At 36.5% G+C, this 24,154-nt stretch overlaps 2 protein-coding genes across 3 annotated transcripts in view; one reads left to right on the top strand and one right to left on the bottom strand.

The window, feature by feature from the left end:
• Nucleotides 1-15,640, top strand: part of Picot (putative inorganic phosphate cotransporter protein picot) — an 81,027-nt gene extending 65,387 nt beyond the window's left edge. For both annotated transcript variants that reach the window (XM_073092917.1, XM_073092915.1), the window contains exons 2-11: nucleotides 4,743-4,918; nucleotides 5,445-5,563; nucleotides 7,190-7,319; nucleotides 7,790-7,877; nucleotides 8,295-8,521; nucleotides 9,153-9,302; nucleotides 11,997-12,129; nucleotides 12,648-12,769; nucleotides 13,203-13,322; nucleotides 13,586-15,640. In XM_073092917.1, coding sequence (XP_072949018.1) covers nucleotides 4,743-4,918; nucleotides 5,445-5,563; nucleotides 7,190-7,319; nucleotides 7,790-7,877; nucleotides 8,295-8,521; nucleotides 9,153-9,302; nucleotides 11,997-12,129; nucleotides 12,648-12,769; nucleotides 13,203-13,322; nucleotides 13,586-13,801 — 1,481 coding nt within the window. In that variant the 3' untranslated portion in view covers nucleotides 13,802-15,640. The remainder of the gene's footprint in view (nucleotides 1-4,742; nucleotides 4,919-5,444; nucleotides 5,564-7,189; nucleotides 7,320-7,789; nucleotides 7,878-8,294; nucleotides 8,522-9,152; nucleotides 9,303-11,996; nucleotides 12,130-12,647; nucleotides 12,770-13,202; nucleotides 13,323-13,585) is intronic.
• A 2,600-nt stretch (nucleotides 15,641-18,240) lies between these two features.
• On the bottom strand, nucleotides 18,241-23,913 carry RpI1 (RNA polymerase I subunit RpI1). Its single transcript, XM_073092914.1, has 3 exons — nucleotides 23,749-23,913; nucleotides 19,506-23,669; nucleotides 18,241-19,163 (listed from the first exon to the last, which is right to left on the bottom strand). Exons 2-3 carry the CDS (start codon nucleotides 23,658-23,660, stop codon nucleotides 18,342-18,344), a joined length of 4,977 nt encoding a protein of 1,658 aa, XP_072949015.1. The 5' UTR covers nucleotides 23,661-23,669; nucleotides 23,749-23,913; the 3' UTR covers nucleotides 18,241-18,341.
• Between the last annotated feature and the right edge of the window lie 241 nt (nucleotides 23,914-24,154).

Genomic DNA, 24,154 nt, shown 5'->3' with positions numbered 1-24,154 from the left:
CTCCCTCTCGACACGTTCTTATTTTTTGCGGCATGTCACCTCAAATTCGCTTGAATTATGTTTTCAGTTTGATACGTGATCGGTGTAATGGTAGACGATAGTGGGTTTTCGTAGGGTTACCTTCTATTTGGATTTTCTTTGGATTAGTTTAGGACTAGAAGGATAACAGGACATATATTATAGAACAAACTAACTATACTTACTCCCAGTTACCTTAGATACTTCCAAAGGCCCTATTTGGAGTTTACAGATGTTCAAAGACGGTAGTAGAACTTGGTACCTTAATATCTACTTGTATAACTCTTGCATATACACGAGCTATGATCACTTTATTAGGTGGACTATATTCAAAATAGATTACGGAAAAATACAGACTTGGCTTTTTGAACAGACTAAACCTTTTTGAAGAGGCACATAATTAAAAAAGATTATAGTACATTACAATACGAGGACGAAAAATTTTTTTCTGACAAGTGTGAGTTTGCAGGCCGAGCCGCAGGCGAGGACTGCAATCACACGAGTCAGAAAAACATTTTTCGTCCGCGTGTTGTATAAAATTTTATATTACGGGGTCGGAAATGGGAGTTTTGCGCACGCGAAGCGTGCGTAAAACGTCCATTTACGCACGCCGTGATATAAAAGCTTTTTTAACCGACTTCAAAAAAGGAAAAAGTTTCTCAATTCGACCGTAGGTATAATATACGGTCTGTTTTGAAGACTTAAGTTTGGCGCTGTTTGATTCTTATAGTTTAGTACTTCGTTGGTTAACTTGATGGTAACCCTACGAGTTAGCGATTCGCAGAAAAAACAATGGCTTCACAATGTTTCTAGATTGCCTGTGTCGGCTGTTTGTATAATTTATTTCTTTTATCGAAGCGGAACATGTTTAATTCATGAAGTATTCCATGATTTGGTACCGGCGGTACACTTCTGAATTTTGATATCTGTATACCATTTTCTATTTGGAAAAGACGAAGAAATCAGAATCTGTTTTCTTTAGAGGAGGCTGTTAAAATGCGTTATGGTTAATTGGTTACTATTACCTAATTGTTTTGCTTACTTACATTTACAATGATTTAAGTACTTATTGTTAATTGTTAACATTATTGACAAACTTTAGTTTAAGTCCATATTGATGTATTTGGACAGAATATTCGTTTTTGTTTTGGATTACTGTGAGAGCTCTTGTAATGTTTTATAAATACCTTGCACTTAATTCAAAGGTATTTTAAATATCATAATTAAATGTATTGGGCTTTAAAATAATAGGTATTTTACGTCATATAAAAATATGACTTCAATAATTATTTAGTTGGTACAATGTCTCGACAAAGAGTGAATCCTTCAGCATTTGTATGTGTCTCGCTCAAACATTGTATAGAATAAGTGAGTCGAATATAGGTGTCAATTTGAATAACAACCTTTATAGAAACATCTACTATATCTACAACTTACTATAGAAACATCAACGTAGGAATAGTCACTGTACTCTAGTCTTTGTACCTTATTAACATTGACCGTACAATAGGTACAGTGGGATTCAACGTGTCCTCAGATTAAGTGCCTGTTTCCGTCAATTATCTGACTAGACCGAATCCACGTCATGCTATGATTATGAACCTAATAGGGTTTATGCTAACCTTACTTCCTCCTTCGTCTTAGCATTTCCTACTTATGAAAATAAAGGGCAGAAAGGGATAAAAGGTCCTACATTTCTTGCGTTACAATAACAGTTATAAATGCTCACGTGTTCTACTTTGAAATGAGTAGTAGGACTATCACGAGACGTTCTAACTTAGTCATCGGTATAGCTTTGGTTTCTATGTATCTATGTTATAATGTTTAGTCTTTCAGCATATTTATGATCAAATCCATTTATCTACAACGGGTTCGACCTGAAGTCGATCATGAATTCTTTACTCCTGACGTAACTGTCATTATTATTGTCGCCTCATAATGTTAATCAATCAGTATTTACACACTTATAAAAACCAGCGCGGAATTTCGGCATCAATAATAATATGAAAGAGAGTAGAACGGATTTTCGTATAAGGATTAAATGCGCGTTTGCGTAATTCCATTAAACAATAAACCACAAAGTCGGTAATAAACAAACAACTCCTGTACAAAACCAGGCGACCGTTCAAATTAACAACCCCTTATTTAACAAGGCGACCACTCAAGGTGGCGCCCGCCGGCCTCTAAAAGGGGTAGCAATGACCGAAGCCCTATAGTGTCGCAATCGAAACTTGTACGATATCTTCTAGAGATTCACGGTATTTATAATCGTAATTAATATGTAATTGTTACTTATACATAAACCTGTAATTGCTATATTTATGGACTTTGACTTGTTAGTAGGTAAATAAGAAATCTCAACCAATTTCTACCCATCAAAGGCTTAAATTTACTTAACAATTTTACTATCCCAGCTAAATACAAAGCTGCAAACAAAATGGATACAAACTTGTTTCTTTATATGTAATTGCATGTCGAAAACGTTAATAATTTGATGACGTCATTACTTATGAAGTTATGACAAATTACTTGGCGTGCTACGTACTTACAACCCTAGACACCCTCGTCACCCAACATATGACTCATCTTGTGTGGCGCATTTTAAGATATAATTTATTCCAATAAAAATTGTAAACACAAATGAACATACTTTTAGTCGCCGCTCGCTATTTACAATACAAAAATCTCCGTTTTGGTATACACCATTTACTGAAACAAATCATATATGCATTTGTTTATTCAAAACTTGGTCTTTTGATTAATTACAATTTTCGGTTTTGTAAACAGCCAGTTGCGTCTTTCCGTTGATTTAGTTTTTCCTAAAAATAAACTGCTGAAATCTTAGCATCAATGTTGGCATTCGTCAGATTTTCACATAATTTTATAATGTTAATATGTTATTCAGTATCATCTAGCCAGAATACTTTAAAAGTAAAAATAGAAACAATAGAGAAAGAAAAAATAAACAATGATTAAATAAATGTTCCCAATTTTGATTATTTTTGCGCCATTTTCTTACGTAATTTTGAAGAAGCCCTTTGGGAGGTAATTGTATAATGACGAGAAAGCTGATCCTTTAGGTAATAATACAACAACTAAGAAAAATCCTTTCAATTAAAAAAGAAATAACACTTACGATGATAATGCACTTATAAGGAACCTTCCTTTGCCTGAAATGTACAATAATAAAAAAACATTAAGTACCTACTTACGTAGACATAACAAAAACTAAAAGATGTCACATGATTAAACGTCAAAAAATGTTGCCTTCGTAGTCTTAGAATTTTTTCACTCACATTTCTTGCAATGGAATCCTCGTCTGTAAGATATGTAAGAGCACGGAGCAGGGAAATTGCCCTAGAAATTCCTGAGGTTCAGCCTCAGGGAAAACTAACTAAACTTTGTAAAAAGATATGTAAGGTAATAATGACGTCGGCTAGCTCATATGTAAGTTTATATACATAGATTAATGTTCATACAATTGATGTCTGGAACAGCTCAATCGATTTTAATGATATTTTGTGAATATATGGTTGGGTCCAGATGGAAGGATGAAATACTTTTGGAATTGAAGGGTTATCAAGATCTAATTTTTTTGGCAAGAAGTCGGTCCGCGACCAGTACTAGTTTAAATAATTAACTTTCTAATTCTATGTGAGAAGGATAAGGTCATAGTCCGCTGCACTAGCCAAGTGCGTATTGGTGGACGATGTTTCCCTCCGTGATGTTCAAAGCATTTAAATTCAAAGATAAATCATTAATTTCTAATACACACAAAGTTTGAAAAATCAGAGTTTCAATCACTACAATTCATTCCTTCAACCAATCCTTCTCATTCTAAAAAGACACCTGTGCCTAGCACTGAGACAGTAATGGGTTGACGTCGTCATTTATATAATCGTGGTTTAATTTTAACTAGTTTTTGAATTTTCATGCTACAATAAAGTCCTTTCTTTTAATAAAATATTGTACTTGTGTAACGATAAAATATTAATAACTTAAACCTCATCTTTACAACTTCACACCTCAAAATCTGCTAAACCAAACTCACAAAGAAACGCACTACTCTCAAAGCTATTAAATTACGACTACATGTTTTAATATCTTTATCTACGTTACCCTCTAAAAATAAAAACCATTTTAGAAGAACACACCTAACTAATACCGTAACTTCGTAACTGACGTGTTGGCGGTCATACTCCGCCGCATTGCCAATTTCTGCACGCCGCTGCCACTGTCTTGTACGCAAACTGTTTTCCTCATAAAAACTGGCTAAATATATACATTTTTGCGTCTCACACGAGCCCGGAAGTGAATGATAAAGAAAATTGGTTTTGGTAAATACATAACACGCTATGTGTTGTGTATTTATCAGAAACCATCAGTGGTACAACCTACTGAGATAGGTCCGAGCAGTCTGACTCGCATTTAGAATGTTTTTGTAGATTGCTTAAGGTGTTGAATACTCTCTTTTCGGTCATTCTTTACTGATATCTCCTGGGTACTTTACAGGACAGCTTTTTTATTTTATGATTGTTAACGCTGATTCTATATTGTCCGACTTTTGGCTGCATCAAACACTTGGAAACGGGTCTTCTCTCAGATCAAGAACTGATGTATTATTTTGGGTTTAGGTTTATGGATCCGAAACTTCGATGACTTGTGACATTCCGAATCCAAATAAACGTCGCGTACCATATTTAAATGTTTTTCTTCTTTTCCAGGTGGCCTGGGCATGCGTCACTGGGTGACGTTCATGCTGTTCCTCGGGATGGCGAACGCGTACATCATGAGGACTAACATGTCGGTGGCCATCGTGGCCATGGTGAACCACTCCGCCTTGGCTATTGACAAGGAGATCGTTGATACTGAGTGTGGGGATGTCGGTAATAAGACTAGCGTAAGTATCTTAAACGAAAATTTGATGAGCATCAAACTAAATAGGTAGTACAAAAAACTTACTGCTGAAGTGATAGAAAAAGTTTGGTTTAGGGAAAATTTGTTAAAATATATTAGTAATATTCAAATAGAATTTCTACCATGGTAATGTTATCGAATCAAGATTCCCTAAAACGATCATGATGGTTTCCTACGTCCTATTCTTATTTAGCGATGGTTTATGCTGCTCAATGTCATTGAGCGGCAAACGGGCGGCTGTAATGAACCACAAATAGGGTTGGAGTTTTATCTACGGTCGACCACAGTTGTGATGTACCTTTGATTACTAAGTTTAGCAGCAATACACTGCTATTATATTACAGAAATAGGTATGGACGTGGTGTCTAGATCCACCAACCTCAGAATACCTTCTTTCTTACAGAAGCCCATGAACTATAGTGACTTCTACTTGTTCTTATAACCAGATGGACTGCATGCTCCTTAACTACATTTTTGATAAAAGAATATATGTTTTAATTGTCTTTCAGGCGGTACAAGCTCAAGATGGAAACTTCGCGTGGTCGTCAACACTCCAAGGGTACATCCTGTCATCATTCTTCTACGGATACGTCATCACACAAATACCCTTCGGTATTCTGTCTAAAAGGTTTGTTATTACCATTTGATATCGTATAAAGCACCTCATCTGAGATTCTGCTTTGTAGTTTGCAATCGGAATGATTTGTATGTGTATGTATGCATAATTCATGTATATTACGCACATTGACAGAAATGGTATGCTTAAATCTTTTCTTCGATATTTTTAACCATTGATACAATAATAAGTGTCACAAGATTAACGTGTGCATATGAGTATCTGTCTGTGGTAGGGGTGAAAGGACTGCTTTTGATTTCGTTCTTCACGAGTAGTTTGAAAACGTACGTGATCGTGAGTTTTCTTTATATAATTAACGGAAATATATTCAGTTCTTTGATTTCATTTTTATGTGGTCTAAGTGTTTGTTCAGGAACAGAAACCCTTCTTTATTCGTTCAAAGTTTTATTAGTCTCAAATTTATATCACCTTACACGTTATATATTTAACAGGAGTTATCGGTAAAATCATTTTGTGCATGTTTCAAAATCAGTTTAAATATATTCAGTTGGCATGATGCCTGATTTACACATTGTTGCTCTTCCTACTTTCACGATAATAGATGGCGCTTTACATATTTGAGATAACGATGTTATTATTATAATTATTACTGGCTTTTTATTAATAATTATTATTGTTTTTACTAAACTATGCGTTTTTAATATGCTTGTATCAGATTATTGTCACTCGTTAGTAATAATCTAAAATCTTAGCCTACCAAACTTTTTAAATTCACAATTATTGCCTAGAAAAAATTTCAACTTTTGAACTTGTAGTAGGAACCTAGTAATGAAGTACATAAATAGTAATTTCAAATTATGATGTTTGAAGTAAATATGTAAATTCAAAGACGATGCAATAATATGGTATTATTCATCTGATCTGAGAGTGGATCAGAAATTCAAAATGCTAGTCATAGTAAGATATCTTTAACGTGTTTTAGATTATTGGATTTGTCTCTATAAGTTTTAGATTATAATAAAAGTTTTCATTTAAATGTAACTTCATATTTATAATAATTATAAATGTTATATTGCATAAATTTGAGAGTTGCTAGCACAAGTCTACTACAAATGTAACACTGAAATCACATTACGGAAGATTTCAAAAGTTGATTGCCGCTACAATAGGCAGGTACTCTTAGAAGGTATCCAATTATCATTATGACGTATATCTAGTGTTATAGTACAATATACCACAGACAATACACACATACATCACTATTTGTAACATAATTTTACAACAAGAGTAAGGTGACCATTTATTTTCTCATAAGATCGGGATACTTGTGGATTATTTTAGAAAAAGAAACGTATTGATACTTCAGGCATTATTTATCAAAAACGGAAATGGTTATGTCAAGTATTTAGATAACGATTTCTTAAGTACTTACTTAATCTTATTTCTAAGAAATGAATCAATTTCAAAATATTAGGACTACTTTCGAGTAGCTGAGATGTATGCGCGATAAACCATCGAATTATTCCTCAAGTTATTCTACAAAAGTATCACAACAGATGGCGACACATGTACCCTGAATCACGCTATAAAAGTTCTCTAACATATACCTTTAAAAATCATTATACTAATAAGTTTATGTTTAGCAGCACTTTGTTCATAATTCATTTTTGTTCACAGGTTCGGTGCGCGGTTGTTCCTTGGTGTGGGCATGTTGATCAACTCTGTGTTCGGTCTGTTGGTGCCCATCGCCGCTGAGGCTGACTACAAGTGGCTCATCTTAGTCCGTTTCATACAGGGTCTTGGGGAGGTGAGTCACATTTTTTTATGTCAGGAGTAACATGAGATTGTGACCACTGTAGCTCATGGTAGCTCATAGAGAGGAGTTTAGATTGAAGTGTATCACATTCAATGCGGAGTTAATCTGATATTTGGTTGTATGTAAGAAATAGCAGCAACTACTTGATGTGTATGGCTACTGCTGACACTTGAAACCAAACCTTAATAGGGATTGTAGTTAAAATGAATAATTATACATGCTTTCTGAAGTAATGGGTGGATACAGAGTGTATGGTGTTTCTTAATAAAAATGAAGATGTCTAAGGTCTACAAATTCTCACTTGAATAGAGCGAAGTTAACCCTTCTCATTCTGAGAAGATGCTGTAACAGCCGTGGAACAATAAAAGGTTGATGGTGATATTTAAAAGCACGTTCTTCTTCTTGTTTGACGCATTTATAATAAGAATACTTGTGTTTTACATGTAATTTTCTTTCTCCAGGGGCCTATAGTGCCATGTTCTCACGCGATGTTGGCCAAATGGATCCCGCCCAACGAGAGGAGTCGGATGGGCGCAGCTGTTTACGCTGGTAAGCATACATATATTTTGTACTACTATCATCGTGTTGACTTGTTTGTGCTAGGGTACACTGACAAATTGGTACACCTGGAGTCTTGTTATGTTGGCTTTGATGTATTTTAAGTTTGTTTGTTTACTATTCGTTTGTGGCTATATCGGTCCGTGCAAGGATTTTGAAAGTTTACGGTCTGAGATATCTAGATGTTGGGAAAGACACGTGTCCAGCAGTGGACCTAAAAGAGCAGCTACAATTGATTAGTTTTTAGACGCTCAATTCGGCTCAGTTATATCCTAACTTAACCCAACCTAACCTTTCTTCATCATTCATCATCATTGTTGAAGCGAATGGTCCTTCAGACCCCTCCTAGTTGTATAGAAACATCCATGCTTAATATAGAGAGAAACTAACCTATCATTCTATTTGCAGGCGCTCAATTCGGCACAGTAATATCAATGCCGCTCTCTGGTCTTCTGTCAGCGTATGGTTTCGCTGGGGGTTGGCCTTCCATCTTCTATGTGTTTGGCCTAATCGGGACCGTGTGGTGCCTGGGCTTCCTATTCTTTGTCTCCGAGGACCCGGAGACGTGTCCCAGGATCAAGGAGACGGAGAAGAAGTATATCCTTAGCTCGCTATGGGGAGCGGCGGGGTCTAGTGTGAGTATACCCTTATAAATGAGAGTGTAGTGTGCATTTACCGTTATATAATGTATGTGTTGTTTCGGATTTAGTAGTTTAGTCCAATTAAGAAGGTTTTTTTTTAACTTTTACTATCGTTTAAAGAATCTTAGTGTACACTGTACATACATAGATTGAAGGTGGTAGAACCCTTTGTGGTTCGACTCCGGCGGCACCACCGCCACACCTTTTTCTGTCTCATAACATCAGTTTTGAGCGCTGCTGTGTTCTGTTTTGAAGGGTGTGGTAAGGGAGACATACTTTTCCGAGGTGTTCCAGCTTAGTCCTCAAGGGTAGCGGCGCACCTGTGGCCGACTTCATCTAGGAATATCTAATCCTATCTGGGGTTGATTACAGATGTCCATGGGCGGCAGTAGCCACTTACCATCAGGTGGACTGCAGGCTCGTCTGCTACTCCCATATTATAAAAAAAAGAAAAAACAATTTACACTAAGATTCACAGTGTTTCCTTAACATACAAAAATAAGTAAACAAACCAGACCCCGAAATACATGCTTAGCCGGGAATCGAATCCGAAACCCGAAACTACGTGTCGTCCATATGGTAGTGGCTCCACCATTTAGATTAAACATATTTTTTTTTCAACCAGTCACCAGCGATCCCGTGGAAGAAGATCCTGTTGTCGATGCCCTTCTGGGCCATCATGTTAGCGCACATGGGCCAGAACTACGGCTACGAGACCCTCATGACCGAGCTGCCGACCTTCATGCGACAAGTGCTGCACTTCTCCATCAAAGATGTGAGTGATTTTATATCTTCTTTTTTGATCCAAGACCTATCGAAGGAGTTGGGATTTGTGCTCAAAAAGGTACTACAAAAAAGTAAAGGTAGTACAAAATGTAAAAACTCCTACAAAAATGTTGCTATTCATTTGAAGAATAGAACGTCAAATTTGTTGATTAGTGTGATGAAAGTTAAAACAGATAACATATTTTTATGTACTTCGAAAAAGGAGAAGGCTGTAAGTACTTTCTTAGGTTTTTTATTTTTCAATAAGTCGAGTAAACTTAATGTTAAAATGCTTTATAGTAATAAGTATTTATAGGGTTCAAATTAGAAGGTTTTATTTATTACTAGTTTTTGCCCGCGGCTTCGCCTGCGTTTAAAAGAAAATAATATAACATAATATACTAACATACATAAAACTGAAAATTCATATCTTCATTGGAATGACAGTGGCGCCATCCGGCGAAAATTGATCGTACCAACTCTAAAACCTTCGTGGGCTCATGAACAACAACTTTGCTAAAGATCATCACTTGATCAAATCCATTACTAATATCGATTAAAATAATCGACTTTTTGGTCCAAAAGATCGATTCTCCGATTAATCGATCTTAGATCGCCATCCCTAGTTCCCGTAGGATTTCCGGGATAAAAACTATCCTATGTCCTTTCTCGGGTTTTAGACTATCTTTGTATAAAATTTCATTAAAATCGGTTCAGTGGTTTAGGCGTGAAGAAGAGACAAACAGACAGACAGACAGAGTTACTTTCGGATTTATAATATTAGTAAGGATAACTAATTTTATCAAATTACCAAGCAAGTAACAACAAAAGACTATGAATTATTTCGAACATTAGTATTATTATTTATGTATGTATTTTCTCCTCAGAAATCTACCTGAATCAGTAATATAAATATCTAACCTAATGATTGTACGAGTATCTTAGTCACTGGAAACGTACTGGGTTAATAGGTAGTGTAATATATCACTGGGCTTATAATATTATACTTTGACGTCACATTTGCGTCAACTTCGCCTTACATAAAGCTTTGATGCGGGTTATTTTTGCGAATTTGCAAATTGGCCGCCAATTTGAGCCTATTTAAAGCTGATCGCCCACTCTGGCGGGGTCTCTCCTCATTTTACAAATTATATCTGGCCGTACCAGTGTAAGAAAAAATTGAGAAGGAGGAAATAATATTAAGTGATTAATATGGCTATTGCTAAGAAATTAAGCACTATTTAAATATTAATTTAAAAAAAAAAACATAATTTTGGTACATAATTTTGGTACTTAGGAAATCATACGAATGATTGGGCTTTCTGTGGTTTAAAATAAGCATACTTCTCTAAAAATACTTGAGTATCTTTTACTTTTTTAAATCGATTGAAATCAGCAGCAGCAGGATTTTTTTACTATTGTGTCGAATCATGATCAATTTTACCAAGTAACGTATGAAATTTAATATCGAATCCAGCCGACACTAATCGAATGAATCGTGACTCTCCCCGACTCGTGCCATTTATATATAGCTGGCTGGTATCATCAATCATGCTAACTGTCAAGGGGTCAAGAGGCGGTTCATCCAATTGACCCTCTGAATCACATCGCGTACCGTACTTATTGGATCCCACTGAAATACGACTGTGTTTATGCCAGATGTTGCGTATATCAAAGGAAATACGTTTTATGGGTTAAATTCTTTATGGCTGTCCGCTATTAGGATGTAACGTAAAACAGGATGGGTTTTATGCACTTCTGTCTTCCGTTTGTGTGTTTGACTGCGACAGAAAGATAGTTATGTTATAGGGTCCGGTATACAGCAATCAAACCATGTAGATTTCTACTGCCTTCATATATGCCTTTGGCATTCGAACTTCATATTTTATTGGACAGTTAGCCAGTAACGACGAAATAAATTCTCAATATTGGTAATCCATTACAATTTTCTAGAACTACATAACCAAATTGTTGCATTAAAATGAGAAATATTTGACTCACACAAAACAGATCATGAAAAAATAAACAGAATCCGCGTCATATGAATTCGTCATTATTATCTTTCCGCATCCACATCGTTACAGTTTAAACAGATTAACACATTTGTTTTCCAGATAGCCCATTATTCCAGTTATTTCGATTTAACGCAAATTAAGCCATTACAATGTGTCATTTGTTGATGTCATTTCTGCGTCATTTTATTTACATTTCATTAAATAGTATGCAAAGATGGAAAGGCAATCGTCTGTTTGATTTTGACGAAACGTAGATAAGCTTTTAAGAATGCGAAAACATAATGTTATTTGTACGTAAATAAAACACAACTCCGTTAATTTATGTTTGTTTTATCTATACCGATAGACATTCATAATGGCTGAAGTTGGCGAAACTTTTCCGTAAAGGGAGACTTTAAAAAGTCAAAACATATTTTGAACTTTAAAAAGTCTACTCAAACTTACTTTGATCTTGTTTCATGGATATCGTAAAACTCGACTTAAGAATTAAATCCAGGAGATAAAGAGTTTTCCTGCAAAGTTATTGTGTAGTCACCACAATACGCATACCTACCTCCCCAATACTACAGTATTTGGGGTGGTCTATGTCCATCAGTAGACTTCTAAGAACTTTAATTAATGGGTAAAGCTAACCACTTAGAAGAAAGATCTTTTTTGGACTCTAAAACATATATTTTTTTAATTTCCAGAACGGCTTCGTATCCGCCCTCCCCTACCTGTGCATGTGGTTGTTCTCCATGTTCATCTCGGTGGTGGCTGATTGGATGCTGTCGAGTGGCCGGTTCAACCATACTCAAGTCAGGAAGATCATTAACAGTATCGGTAAGAACTTTATTATTTATTTTCATCAGCAAACGTCAAGGAGCCTACTTGATGGTATGTCCCCATTACTATGGATAACTGCAATCAGCCCTAAACAGGATTGGGGATCCGCCACAGTAGCATGACACCCCTGAAAAAATGATTCAAACCAGATTACAGTAGTATTTAGTAGTTATTTTAGGGCAAAGTTAAATGTGGCGATGGTAACTCCGTAGTCGAACCAATGAGAGTTCGAGTTCAATTTCAACCACCTTTATTCAGGTTCTAAAAAAATTAAGTTAATGTTTGTTTTATGTTCGTGGTACCCACAATACGTCCATAGGTGTATTTTGATATGATTGTAACTTTATTTTATCATTGATACTTTTATCGATGATTTGCTTTTTAACCACCCTATGTTTATTTGACTTTAATTTAATTTGTAAGCAACGCACATATGGCGAAAAAACGAAAAGTGGCTGTCGATACTTTCCCTTTTAATTTGACCAATAATTAATGTACAATTATTTATTTTCCAGGTGAATACGGTCCCGCGATCGGGTTGTTCATAGCGGCGAACACGGGCTGCAACCCCGCCGCCACCGTCGCCACACTCGCCATCGGCGTCGGACTCAACGGCGGTATCTACTCCGGTTTCAAGGTAATTTGAACGGTTTTATAGCAGTTGGATTTTTTTTGAAATGGTTTACATCGGTTTGCGGATGAATTTGATGGTTTCACGATTTCACGCACAAGTACCCACTACTAATAAACTTACCCACATAGCTTTACCTAATGCTATTTCTGTTAATAATTAGGGTGCTAAAATATTAATGGTCCAGTCTTATAGCACGACGAAATATACTAATGGAAGAAGAAGAATGGCTTTTTGGGTAATGACCACGTATAGACATAGGCGAAGAGCAAAGGTTCAATTAGGTAGAACACTGGCCTGAAGACGGCAGGTTTCTAAGCGATACAGGACCAATTAAAATGATGAAAATTAAGTGAGATTTTAAAACACGGGAGGAATAGCATTAAGTGTTAAAAACATTGCAAGTTTTATTATTACATATGTTCTATTCTCTCTACAGGTCAATCACTTGGACATCTCACCTCGCTTCGCGGGTATCCTGATGGCGTTTACCAACTGCCTGGCCAACTTGACTGGTCTTCTCGCACCCATAGTCGCCGGCTACATCATTGAAGGCAGGGTAAGTGTTATAAAAAACATGTATTGTAATAATAAAAGTATCCACATTCTAAATATGCATCGCGCTCGAATTTTGAGAAAGAAATCCCCAGTATCCCGCAGAAAGTTAAAGTGAACCCGTGTAGTCAGAGCCCCGCCTTACAAAAGTTTTCAAATAATTTCCATTAGATAATATTTCTGGTTTAATCAAACATAAGTTATAATTATGATAGCAGCGTCAAACAGACCTAGACGAATATTTATGCATAAATATGTTTATTCCAGCCAACCCAAGCCCAATGGCGAAAAGTGTTCTACATCGCGGGCGGTGTGTACATATTCTGCGCGACCTTTTACAACGTGTTCGGGTCGGGGCGGCGGCAGGACTGGGACAACCCCGCCGAGGACGAGGCGATCGCCAAGAAGGCCGCCGAGAAGAAGGCCGTCAAGCAGGAGCGCAAGGCCGCCAAGAACCAGAGCCAAGCGGAGACGGCGCAGTAACACGGACAGCTCGGCAACTGGCAACACTGAAACGGCTAAATCACCGTTATCTATACTCCGATTCATAATTAGGTGTTCAAGCAAGATGGGACTTCGTACCCACCGGTCTCTCATATGCCGCGTCTGCGTTTGCAATATGGGACTGGGTAGGGATTATTCGGATCTCGAGGGAGTGAATACCCCCCCGGATATTTAGTAATTATTATTTATATTATTAAATAATATTGTTGTATTACTTTAATATCGTCAAAAATAAGAAACTACCATTTGAAACATATGTTCTTGATAGGTCAACACCTTTATTTACATTTTAGACACCTAATTATGAATCGGACTATAGGCCAGATATTTATTTAAAAAACGACTTGACAGTTATTTTTAACTGGTAACACCGCGGAAGTCGGATATTTAGATTTTGAAATTTGCCGAGCTCGACTTGATACGAGTTCCACGGATATATTCGTTGGTGACTGTTTTTGCAATGTACCGATTCGAATAGTATCGGTTGTTGCTCCCACTTTAATGTATACAACTCATACTCGCGTAGCGTTAACTATTTCTTATCTTTATACACTTTCTTGGATGCAGTCTTTTTAACTTTATAACATTATTTATTTAGTTCAAAAAAAATACGCAAGCGCACATCAATAAGGCTGTGATAAAATCTTATGTAAACAAATATTCTCGGAACTTGTATCGAATCGGCTTTTCAACTTGATATTTATTACAAATTTTATTACTATGTACCATAAAGTATTGTTTATTTTAATTTTAAAGCTTGATCGTGTAACAGAGACGTGTGAAAGGTGATAATGTTGTTGGGTCCAAGATTTTACTGAAAAGTTACCGTCCAGTGACACCTACAGTCCTTGCTTATATTATTCCAACTTTTAATCAGCATTTCGAATCAGGAAATTGTTATTGCAGATGCTCGAATACGATATTTCGAATATAAAATAAACAACACTAATCCATGTCATAGACTAAAAGCCGTCCAAGTACATTTTTTATGTAAACTTAAGATTGACTCAATTTTATAAGTAAATTGATATTTTTTGGTTCACATACAATTGTTAAAATATACTATGACATTTTCTAAATAGCACTTTCATAATTATTTCATTTTATCTCTTTTATAAAAACCATTTTTTATCTGTTGACAAGTAGCGCCATTTTAGTCTATGCCTTTGTGTTAGTGCCAAACGGTAAACGAGTTGTGAAAACCCCAAACGGTTCGCTCGAAGCGAATGTTGTTGCATTAGTTAAGAATTGTTGTAAGTTGTAAATTATTTATGGAAATAGTTGTAGACGGTACACGCGTAGTGCTGTGCCCAGAGCGTAATGTGATCATTCTGTTATTATTTTTATTAATCTATATTGTATGCGCCACAGATAAAATATTTTAAGTGTTGCCATATTTTACTACTCTAAGATACATTTTAAAAATAAACTATTCGAGTTCTATGGGTACGAAAATGATTAATATAATATGTATTTTTAATACAATTTGTCCTCATATAAAAGTTATACAGTATTAATGGCCTATATAAACACTTGAATTTATTATCTTTTGTGTGCATCAATAACTATAGATTATGAGCTTCGTCTAATCGTAATAATGGTAGTTCGTTGTTTATATCTTACCAAACCGTAACGGTGTAATCACTACCATTTTTGTCTGTGACAATGTTAAAAAGATTTAAATGTGCCTTCTAAGGCAGGAAGTACAAAGTTCGAATGTGTAGAACACATCAATTTAATGCCGAAAATAAAAAAACCTTTTTTAGAACTTGTTTTTGTATAAGCTCTACTTGTAATACAAATACATGCAGAAAATAATGCTTTCTTTTTATTCATCCTTACGAGTTCCGTTCTTTCCAGCTTCCTAGAAGGTTTCCAAAGAGTAACTTTACTTTTGACGAAATAATAAAACATTATATTACTATAGTACGCGTTAAACTGCTAGTTTGCTGAGCTGAAGTTGTTGCGCACAAGTACAACCATATATTCCGTAGCAACGTAAGGGCATACTAGCCTTGTATTCATTAGGCAACATTTGTTTATAAACACTGTTTATAAATAGTACATTACGATACGCGTGGCCAAAGTAGACTATTTTTGCACGGCGTGAAGTTAGCGCCCGAGCGCAGCGAGGGTGCTAAACGCCGTGCACATAATAGGCTACTTTTGTCACAAGTATCGTATACTATTTTATAGCTCGTGTGACATAAACCCGCTTATACTTTTGAAGCAATAAAAAAAATTGATAATTATTTTGAAATAAAGGAAAACTTAAAAATGATTGCAATTAAAATTATGAAAATTAAAAAAAAAAGCAACGAAAAACGTGACACTACCACAACCATTGAAACTTGATGTGAAGAAGTCTTGATTTAGAAAATTTAGTCATTAGTAAGATTTAAAAAAGGCTTAAAAACTCATGGGTTGGCCTATTCTATTATTGTGCTCTTGTGATTAAGACAAATCTAACAGCACCCATTCGTCAAAATCCACGAAACCATTTAGGCTACATACATACTAGATCTTTAAATGATAAGTGGCGTCTAGACCAATGGCTCCACCTAAGTCTATTATTAAAAAAAGTATTGTAAGCAATCACATAATTTAATAATACTAATGATAAATTCCGCTCTGAAGTTGTTGCGAGCAAGTGTAGTCATACAATTTGCTATGGCGACGCGATTCATGTCTACATTCAGAGCTACTAGCAGTTTTACGTGGACTATAACTTTGTAATGACTTGTAGATCAGCTACATTAAGCATCGTCGATTCGCGTTTTGGCGATTGCATCGATGCTACATCGCGATTTGGCGACGACAGTCTACAAATCGCTACTAGAAAGTTACTATAAAACCAAAGACTCGATTGCTTAAAAATATAGCTAATGTTATTCCCGCAATTTAAATGAATCCAACGACACATAATAATATATCAAAATTCGTGAAAACGTTTGGGCTTGCCAAGGAATAAGACATTCATACAAACATACGGTCGAAAAACATTACCTTACTCAGTCGGGTAGAATAGCTTTTCTTCATAAACTCAACTATCCAGATTTTCGACAATCCGATTGCCGTACGACAACAAACACTTCGCTTAATCGAGTTTCTACTAGAGTAGTATTATAATTATGATAACGATTTCTAATTTAAGTATGAACTACTTTGACGTGCAGCGAAAATATACAATTAAAAGAAACAATAAAACTCAATACAGTTACACTTGCAGTGATGCGATTGCTTAGGATATAGGTACACATTGTCAAGAACGTAAATACACCCAAAATAAAATATTAACATAATAATTCCTTTAAACAAAGTAATCCTTATTAACTTTTAATTGTCAAATGACATTTAAAAGTATGAAACCTCCATGGCGAAGTTTATTTTTTACAACTGTGACGGTAGTCTATTGACTTTCGCACGGTGTAAAAATCGGCTACTTTGGACACGGAAAAGCGTGGCTAAAATGCGGGTTTAGGTCACAGAGTGCTATAAAAGTGTTTATCAATGTTTCATCATCTCTGTAAACAGTTTATAAACAAATGTGATGAAACATTGTTTATGAAACATGTTGCTGTGCTCTCCACGTTGAATGGAGAGCAAGACGAAACATTTAGTTTATAAACAGCAGTTGACAGATGTGGACGTGTGTTGCGCGTGTTTATAAACATCGAAATAGTGTGGTCCAACGACCAGATTTCGATGCTCATAGAGCTCTATCAACAGTATAATATACTTTGGGATGTCTCAAATAAAGAATATAAAAATAAATTTAAAAAATGATGTTTGAGCCGATGTTGCTGCAGAATTGAATATTTCGCAAAAGGAGGTAGACACCAAGATGCATATTTTACGTTCACAATATTCCCAAGAAAATAAAAAACTGGTGTACTATGCGATGCACTATGATTAGTATGATCGAATGTATTGAAAGTATTGAGTAGTTAGTAATAAATCAGGACTCGAAGATAACGATCGTTTCATTTTACTCGAACCTTAAGCATCTTGCATTACAAAACAAAAATCTTTTTTTTTCTATTAACACTTTTATGCATCATTACGTAAGCAGCAGAGGGCATCACTACCTCCTCGGGCAACATCCTAGCAACATCTGACAAGCGTAGACTGCCAAGTTTCGGAAACAGTGTTTACGGTAAACTTGTTTATAAACACGCCTTAAAAGTATATAAACAAATGTTGCCTAATGAATACAATTATTAATGCAGCTATGTACCCGCGGGCGAGAGCGCGCAGCGGAGGGTGCCTACAATTTTCTATTTGATTCGTTTCTATAATCAGAGAAGACTAGCAGTCTGGCGCAGACTACATCTACTGAGCAATAATATAATTATCATTTTGAAAAAGAATACATAAAATAAGAATAATGAAAAAGAATTTAAATAAAGAACAAATGATAAACAAATTTGAACATTTATTACTGTTCCATGAATATAACAATATTACAAAAGGTCTTTTGATTTTTGATTACCGACATATGAAAACGTTTTAATTATTCTTAACTGACGACTTTGCTGTAATGTTGCAAGCTGAAGGCACCAGTACCAATCCTGCACGGTTGGCCAAGCATCAAGCAACTAGAGGCTGAACGGATGCAATCCTTCTTCGAATTTAGCACCGCCTCCTTCAGGAAAATAAGAGACGACTCGAAGGACATTTGCTGTAGAGGTGACGTCGACGCTTCCATTCCTTTACGGCTCATTGGCTCGAATATTCCATTATACGTCATGTAGTCCGCTACAAGCGATAAATGTCTCGGATCAACTGTGATTCCGTAAACGTTGAACACATTCTGGATTTCTTTTATAATCACTTTGTTTGCTGCTTCAATGCCATAAGTGCTTGCAATCGCATGAATGTCATTACTATATAACTTATTCACATCCAACAAGTTATTGTATTTAAACATTTGCACAATATTGATGCCTTCTGTCTTGAGATACAAGATATCTTTCTCTTTATTAGTGATGGCGCGTTTGATGTGTTTTATTTCGTAAATCACTGACTTCATTGCGGCGTCGCGCATCGCTTGAGACAGATCGACCCTGAGGAACGCAATCGGGAAGAGCACAGTAAGCTCGCACCATTTGTAGTGTTTGGTGTCGAATGTGTAGTTAGTGGCGTTGGATAAGTTCTCTACAACGTTGCTCATGATCAGACTTTCTTCAGCGGTCACTTGTTCATCGTTAACCTCCATGACATCGTCTGAGTCTTTAGGGCTGTCTTCCACGATCTCTGGTTCGTCGTCGGATTTCTCCTCCTCCTCAGATTCCGGATCTTCGTACTCTTGTTCTTCTGAACGTTTCTTCCGTATTCTCACCTGAAACGTATAAACAAATACATATCATTATAATATATTAAGCAGTTAAAACATTGACTCTTATCTACACACGTAGCTGCTAGAAGTTAGTTAAATTAATTGATCAAGTTAGGAGTCACTAGGTGCCTCTTGACACTTTTACATTTATTCATAAATATAAGAAAAACTATGTTAATCTGTAATTTTAAAATAATTGCAATTTTCAAGTTGTATGCTTCGTATGCTTAAATCAAATAAAAATTCCCATAATTTTTTCTTTCTTTCAAAACGAGTTAATGTTTGAATCGAACTATAACAATGATAAACAACAAATATGTAGATTAAAAACCAATTGACACTTACATCAGTATCATCGTCATCGTCATTTGGCCCATCTTCGTCTGAGCTGTCTCCGTCCACATTTATTTCCTTTGTAGCGACTTCAGCAGATGCACCCTCTCCGTCTTCATCCTCGTCGTCAGCCACTGTGCGCCGTTTCTTCTCCTTCTCAGTCGACCACATCACACCGCAAGTAGCTTTAGCCTGCTTACGAATTACCGCGAACATTTCACTGAAGAATTTGTTTTGCATATGTTTTATAATCTGCGGTGGCTTTACTGCGTATTGCGTTTTGTACTGCGTATGTGGTAAAAATGCAAAGCGCATTACAGTTTTAAGCTGCCTATTGGGATTGGTGACTATTTCGCAATGCACGTCAATCTTTTCGAGCACATCAGACACAGTTACTCTGTTCATTTTTTGCCTAAGACGCTCCGCCTTTTTGTTCAAATCCGGCAAGTCGCTTCGGAACGGAATGTCCATGCTGGGAGTCTTAAGTTTAGCTGAAGCTGTCATAAGAATTTCTCGTAGACGTGGAATACCCAAAGTGACGTTCATGTCACCACGACCGGCAAAGTGGAAAGTGTTCAGTGTCATCTGAGTTGAGGGTTCGCCAATAGACTGAGCTGCTAGCAATCCAACAGGTTCACCGGGCGCTGCCATAGAAGCTAAATACTTAGCATTTATTATCTCAGTGAACTTATCTTTGTCTGTATATTCACTATACATATGTTCCTTGCGGCTTTTCAAGTATGATTGCGTGAGCTCATTCAATTGCTCGTTTATGACACCAAATTTATATTCCGGTGAATATTTACTTGGAATCGGATCTGGGCAGCGTTTCCTTGCATACTCTTGTCTTTCATCTTCATTTAGATTGCGCCACATCTTTTCTAACTCCCAATAGTTCGGGTCTCTTGTTTGGTCTGTTGGTTTATCATCTAGGACGATGTCATTTTTAGCTATAGCAGAAAATTCTGTGAATGGACTATGACGTACTTTTTCGAATGGACATCCGTTTTTCTTCTTCCATTTTTTCAAAGACTTTTGTGATTTGGCTATTGCTTTTGATTCATCTTCTTCTTTTAGCTTTTTAATTACGGATTTACTTACGACTGCGTTTGAATTAACATCGAGAAACTCGAATTGGTTCTTATTAAAATATTGGCATTTTAATACATCAAGTCCATCTTCCCCATAAGCAAATTGTATGACACTGCTGTCAGAGTCCCGTACCGTGTGATCATACGCGACACTCAGTCCTTCTAAATGTTTAATAAGACATCGCTGCAAATAACCTGAGCGACTTGTTTTGACAGCTGTATCAATAAGACCTTCACGACCAGCCATGCAATGGAAGAAGAACTCTTGTGGCTGAATGCCTGTCATAAAACGTCCATCGATAAAACCTCCAGCTCTTGGGGTTATATCGTATGGTGGAAAACTAGGCAGAGACCTGCCAGATATCATTAAGGGTGGTCTTTTACCTTCCAATTCAATTTGGCCCAGTAGACAGGAAATCTGCATAGTGTTTACAGTTGATCCCTTGGCACCAGATTGCACCATCAATTGTAGATTATTGTACGGAAACTTTTCGAGCAAGCCTTCTGATAAACACACAGTGTTAATATTATTTGTGTAGGAATCTAAAAGACTTTTGTACTGCCTATCTAGATTAGCTCTGAATTTAGGATCCTTGATAAGCATTTCACCTATAGTTTCTTTCAACTTTACTTCATCGACATCAACAGGTAGTTCTGTGGCTTTTGCAGCTGCAACTTTTCCAACTTTTCTTACTAAGCCGATGAAATTGTCTCTCTGTTTGTTAGCTTCTTCTACAACCAGAATATCTTTGACTCCAAGAGTAAAACCAATCCACTGTAGATAAAATGTAAATACCTTAGAGAAAGAACTTAGAAGTGCGCTAGAGCTGTCTCCTCCATACAATTCATACATGCAATGAACCAAACCATAAGGTGTTGCACCATAATGGGTCTTATCTAAGACTCCACATAGCAGTTCTCCTTTTCTAATTATAACTTCTGCTTCTGACATGGAATTTGGATCATTAAAAGGAGTACCACCAGCATTCCAACTTCTTGCTGGTTCCTTTTGCCAAGCCTTTGCGCTGATTTTAGCTTTACCAGTTAATGATAGACAAGGCTTTCCTTTAGGAATGGTGTTGATAATAATTGTAGATAGAATTTGTTTCCCCGACCATAACATTATAGGTTTTAAAATCGTTGGAGGTAAAAGTTTGATTTCACCCTTATGATTGGATAAAGCTTGGAAGACTAATTGTTGGTAATCGCTTTTGGTAAAGAAAGCTCCTCTGATAGACATTTTTACTCCTGATATCACATGATCTTGAATCAAACCACTTAGGGGTGTACCATCTTTAGGGACTAGGTACTGTTTTGTAACTGACATCATATTGTAGGCTTCACTCCTAGCAATTTCATTTTGTGGAAAGTGAGCATTCATTTCATCACCATCAAAATCAGCATTGTAGGATTTACAGTTGGCATAGTGCAATCTCAATGTTTTTTCTCCTTTTAGAATTCTTGCCCGATGAGCCATCATACTAGGTTTGTGGAGAGAGGGCTGACGATTTAAGATAAGTACATCACCATTAACCAAATGTCGATGGACGATTTTAAGGCCTGAGGACTTGTATTCATCAGGAGTTAGTAACCTCTTGGCTAGTGATTTTCTCTTCTGAATAGAGTCAGGGGGAATTCTAATCACTCTTCCATTCTTTATTTCAAGTTTCTCAGCACCTGGGTGTTTATTTGGTCCATTAATAACCATTTTTCGTAACTCATCTACATTCCATTCAGTCACAGGTACTGGGTATGTCAGTTTTGTGGCGAATGCATCAGGAATCCCAATTTCATCAATATCTACATTTGGATCTGGTGTGATTACAGACCGAGCAGCAAAGTTGACACGTTTTCCCATCATATGCATTCTAATAACACCTGTTTTCTTTTCAAGGATCTGTTTTAAGCCCTGACTTGATAAACCTTGACCTTCACAGTTAAGTATGTGATTTATATGCTTCTGTAGATCCTGCCATATGGTGTGAAGTTTTTCTGCTGGAGACTTACCAAGTACGCCTTCATAAGCTTGTCTGGGCAATTGGTCAAGTCCATCTATCGCCTTTTGTTGATCAGATCCAGATAACACCTGCAGCACAGCCCGTGCAGAAAATGCACATTGGAGGATCCCTTTATAAACATTTGTTTGTGGATGTTCAACTAACTCTCCCTGTAAAATATTACATGGTCTGACACAAGGTGGAAGTACTGGCACCAACTTCATGAAAAGGATATCTGTTATCGGATTTGTTTTCGAGTGCTTGAGAACAGGGATACACTGGCATAGAATATCTTCATCATTCTGTGCTATAGCTTTACAATAACGTTGGATTTCATCGGGCATTAATATTTTAATCCCCTTCCCTCCACCTTCTGCAGCAAGATTGTACATAATTTTGTTGTCAGATGTTGTCACCTTAATAAGTTTAGCTCTGCAGTATAAGCATGATTTAGAAACATTGATAGCTCGGAAAACATTAGTGATCGCCTGATTTCTAAGTTTATCTGTATTTTTGTTATGAAATACCTCTACAACTGGGTCAGACTTTTTGATTAATTTCTGATATTTCCGTATGGTCTTATTCATTTTTTCCGGCGAAGTTTCGCTTTTAAATTCTTTAACATCACCAATGAAGTGTGCTAAGTCTAAGGCTGCTGTTACATGACCAGCATCAAGCAGTTGGAGTTGCAATTTTAGTAGGAACTTTGTTCTGTCATCCATTTGGATTTTGAAGCACCTTAGACAGCTAATCCGGAATAAGGTATAAATATTCTTCATGAAGAGCGGGTTAACGACAACCAAGGGTAACTCTATATGACCAAAGTGACCAGGACAGTGGAGCATGGAGTTGGAACAAGTGGCACAGAAATCATTCCTGTCCCTAATAGGTCCTAGGGCCGGATCGTACAGCCCACCCTTAATAGGGTTGCCCATTGTGTCAAATGATATGGTATTTGTTATTTTTGTAACACTAAGCTTTCTGATGTCTTCATCGCTGAACATGAGGAACTGGATGGAGTCAGGGTCCACGGAGGTCAGCCCCGTGAGAGCCGACGTGAAACCAGACTTGAAATCCATGTTTGGTCCCTGTAAATAATAACATGTGAGAACATCATAACCTTACAATCATTGACAATTGTTTTTATGTATCTAATATTGAACTTACCCGTGTCCTTTAGCATATACTTCAGCCACTACATTTGAATAAGTTCATCGAGTTTTTTTTAGAACTTGTATATTGGTTAATGTAAATAGCATGCCCACAATAAGCCCAAATTACACGCTTTATTGTATGTATTGATTTTGACTGACAGTGACATTTATCATTATGACAAGCCAGACATTAGTCACATGCAAGTGACATTAGTCGCAGAATACATAAGGATTCTACGTAATATTATATTGACATACTTATATTTTAATTTGTAATAAAATATAAGTATGTCAATATATGAAGGTGGTAGAACCCTTTGTGGTTCGACTCCGGCGGCACCACCGCCACACCTATTTCTACCTAATAACAGCAGTGTTAGGCGCTGCTGTGTTCCGGTTTGAAGGGTGTGGTAAGGGAG

The sequence above is a fragment of the Epargyreus clarus genome, unplaced genomic scaffold (genome assembly GCF_041222505.1).
Source record: "Epargyreus clarus isolate Ecla_fem2 unplaced genomic scaffold, WU_Ecla_fem_2.2 ptg000004l, whole genome shotgun sequence".
NCBI lineage: Eukaryota > Metazoa > Arthropoda > Insecta > Lepidoptera > Hesperiidae > Epargyreus > Epargyreus clarus.
Note: the sequence above shows the minus strand (reverse complement) of the source record. Positions and strands in the feature narration are given on the sequence as shown.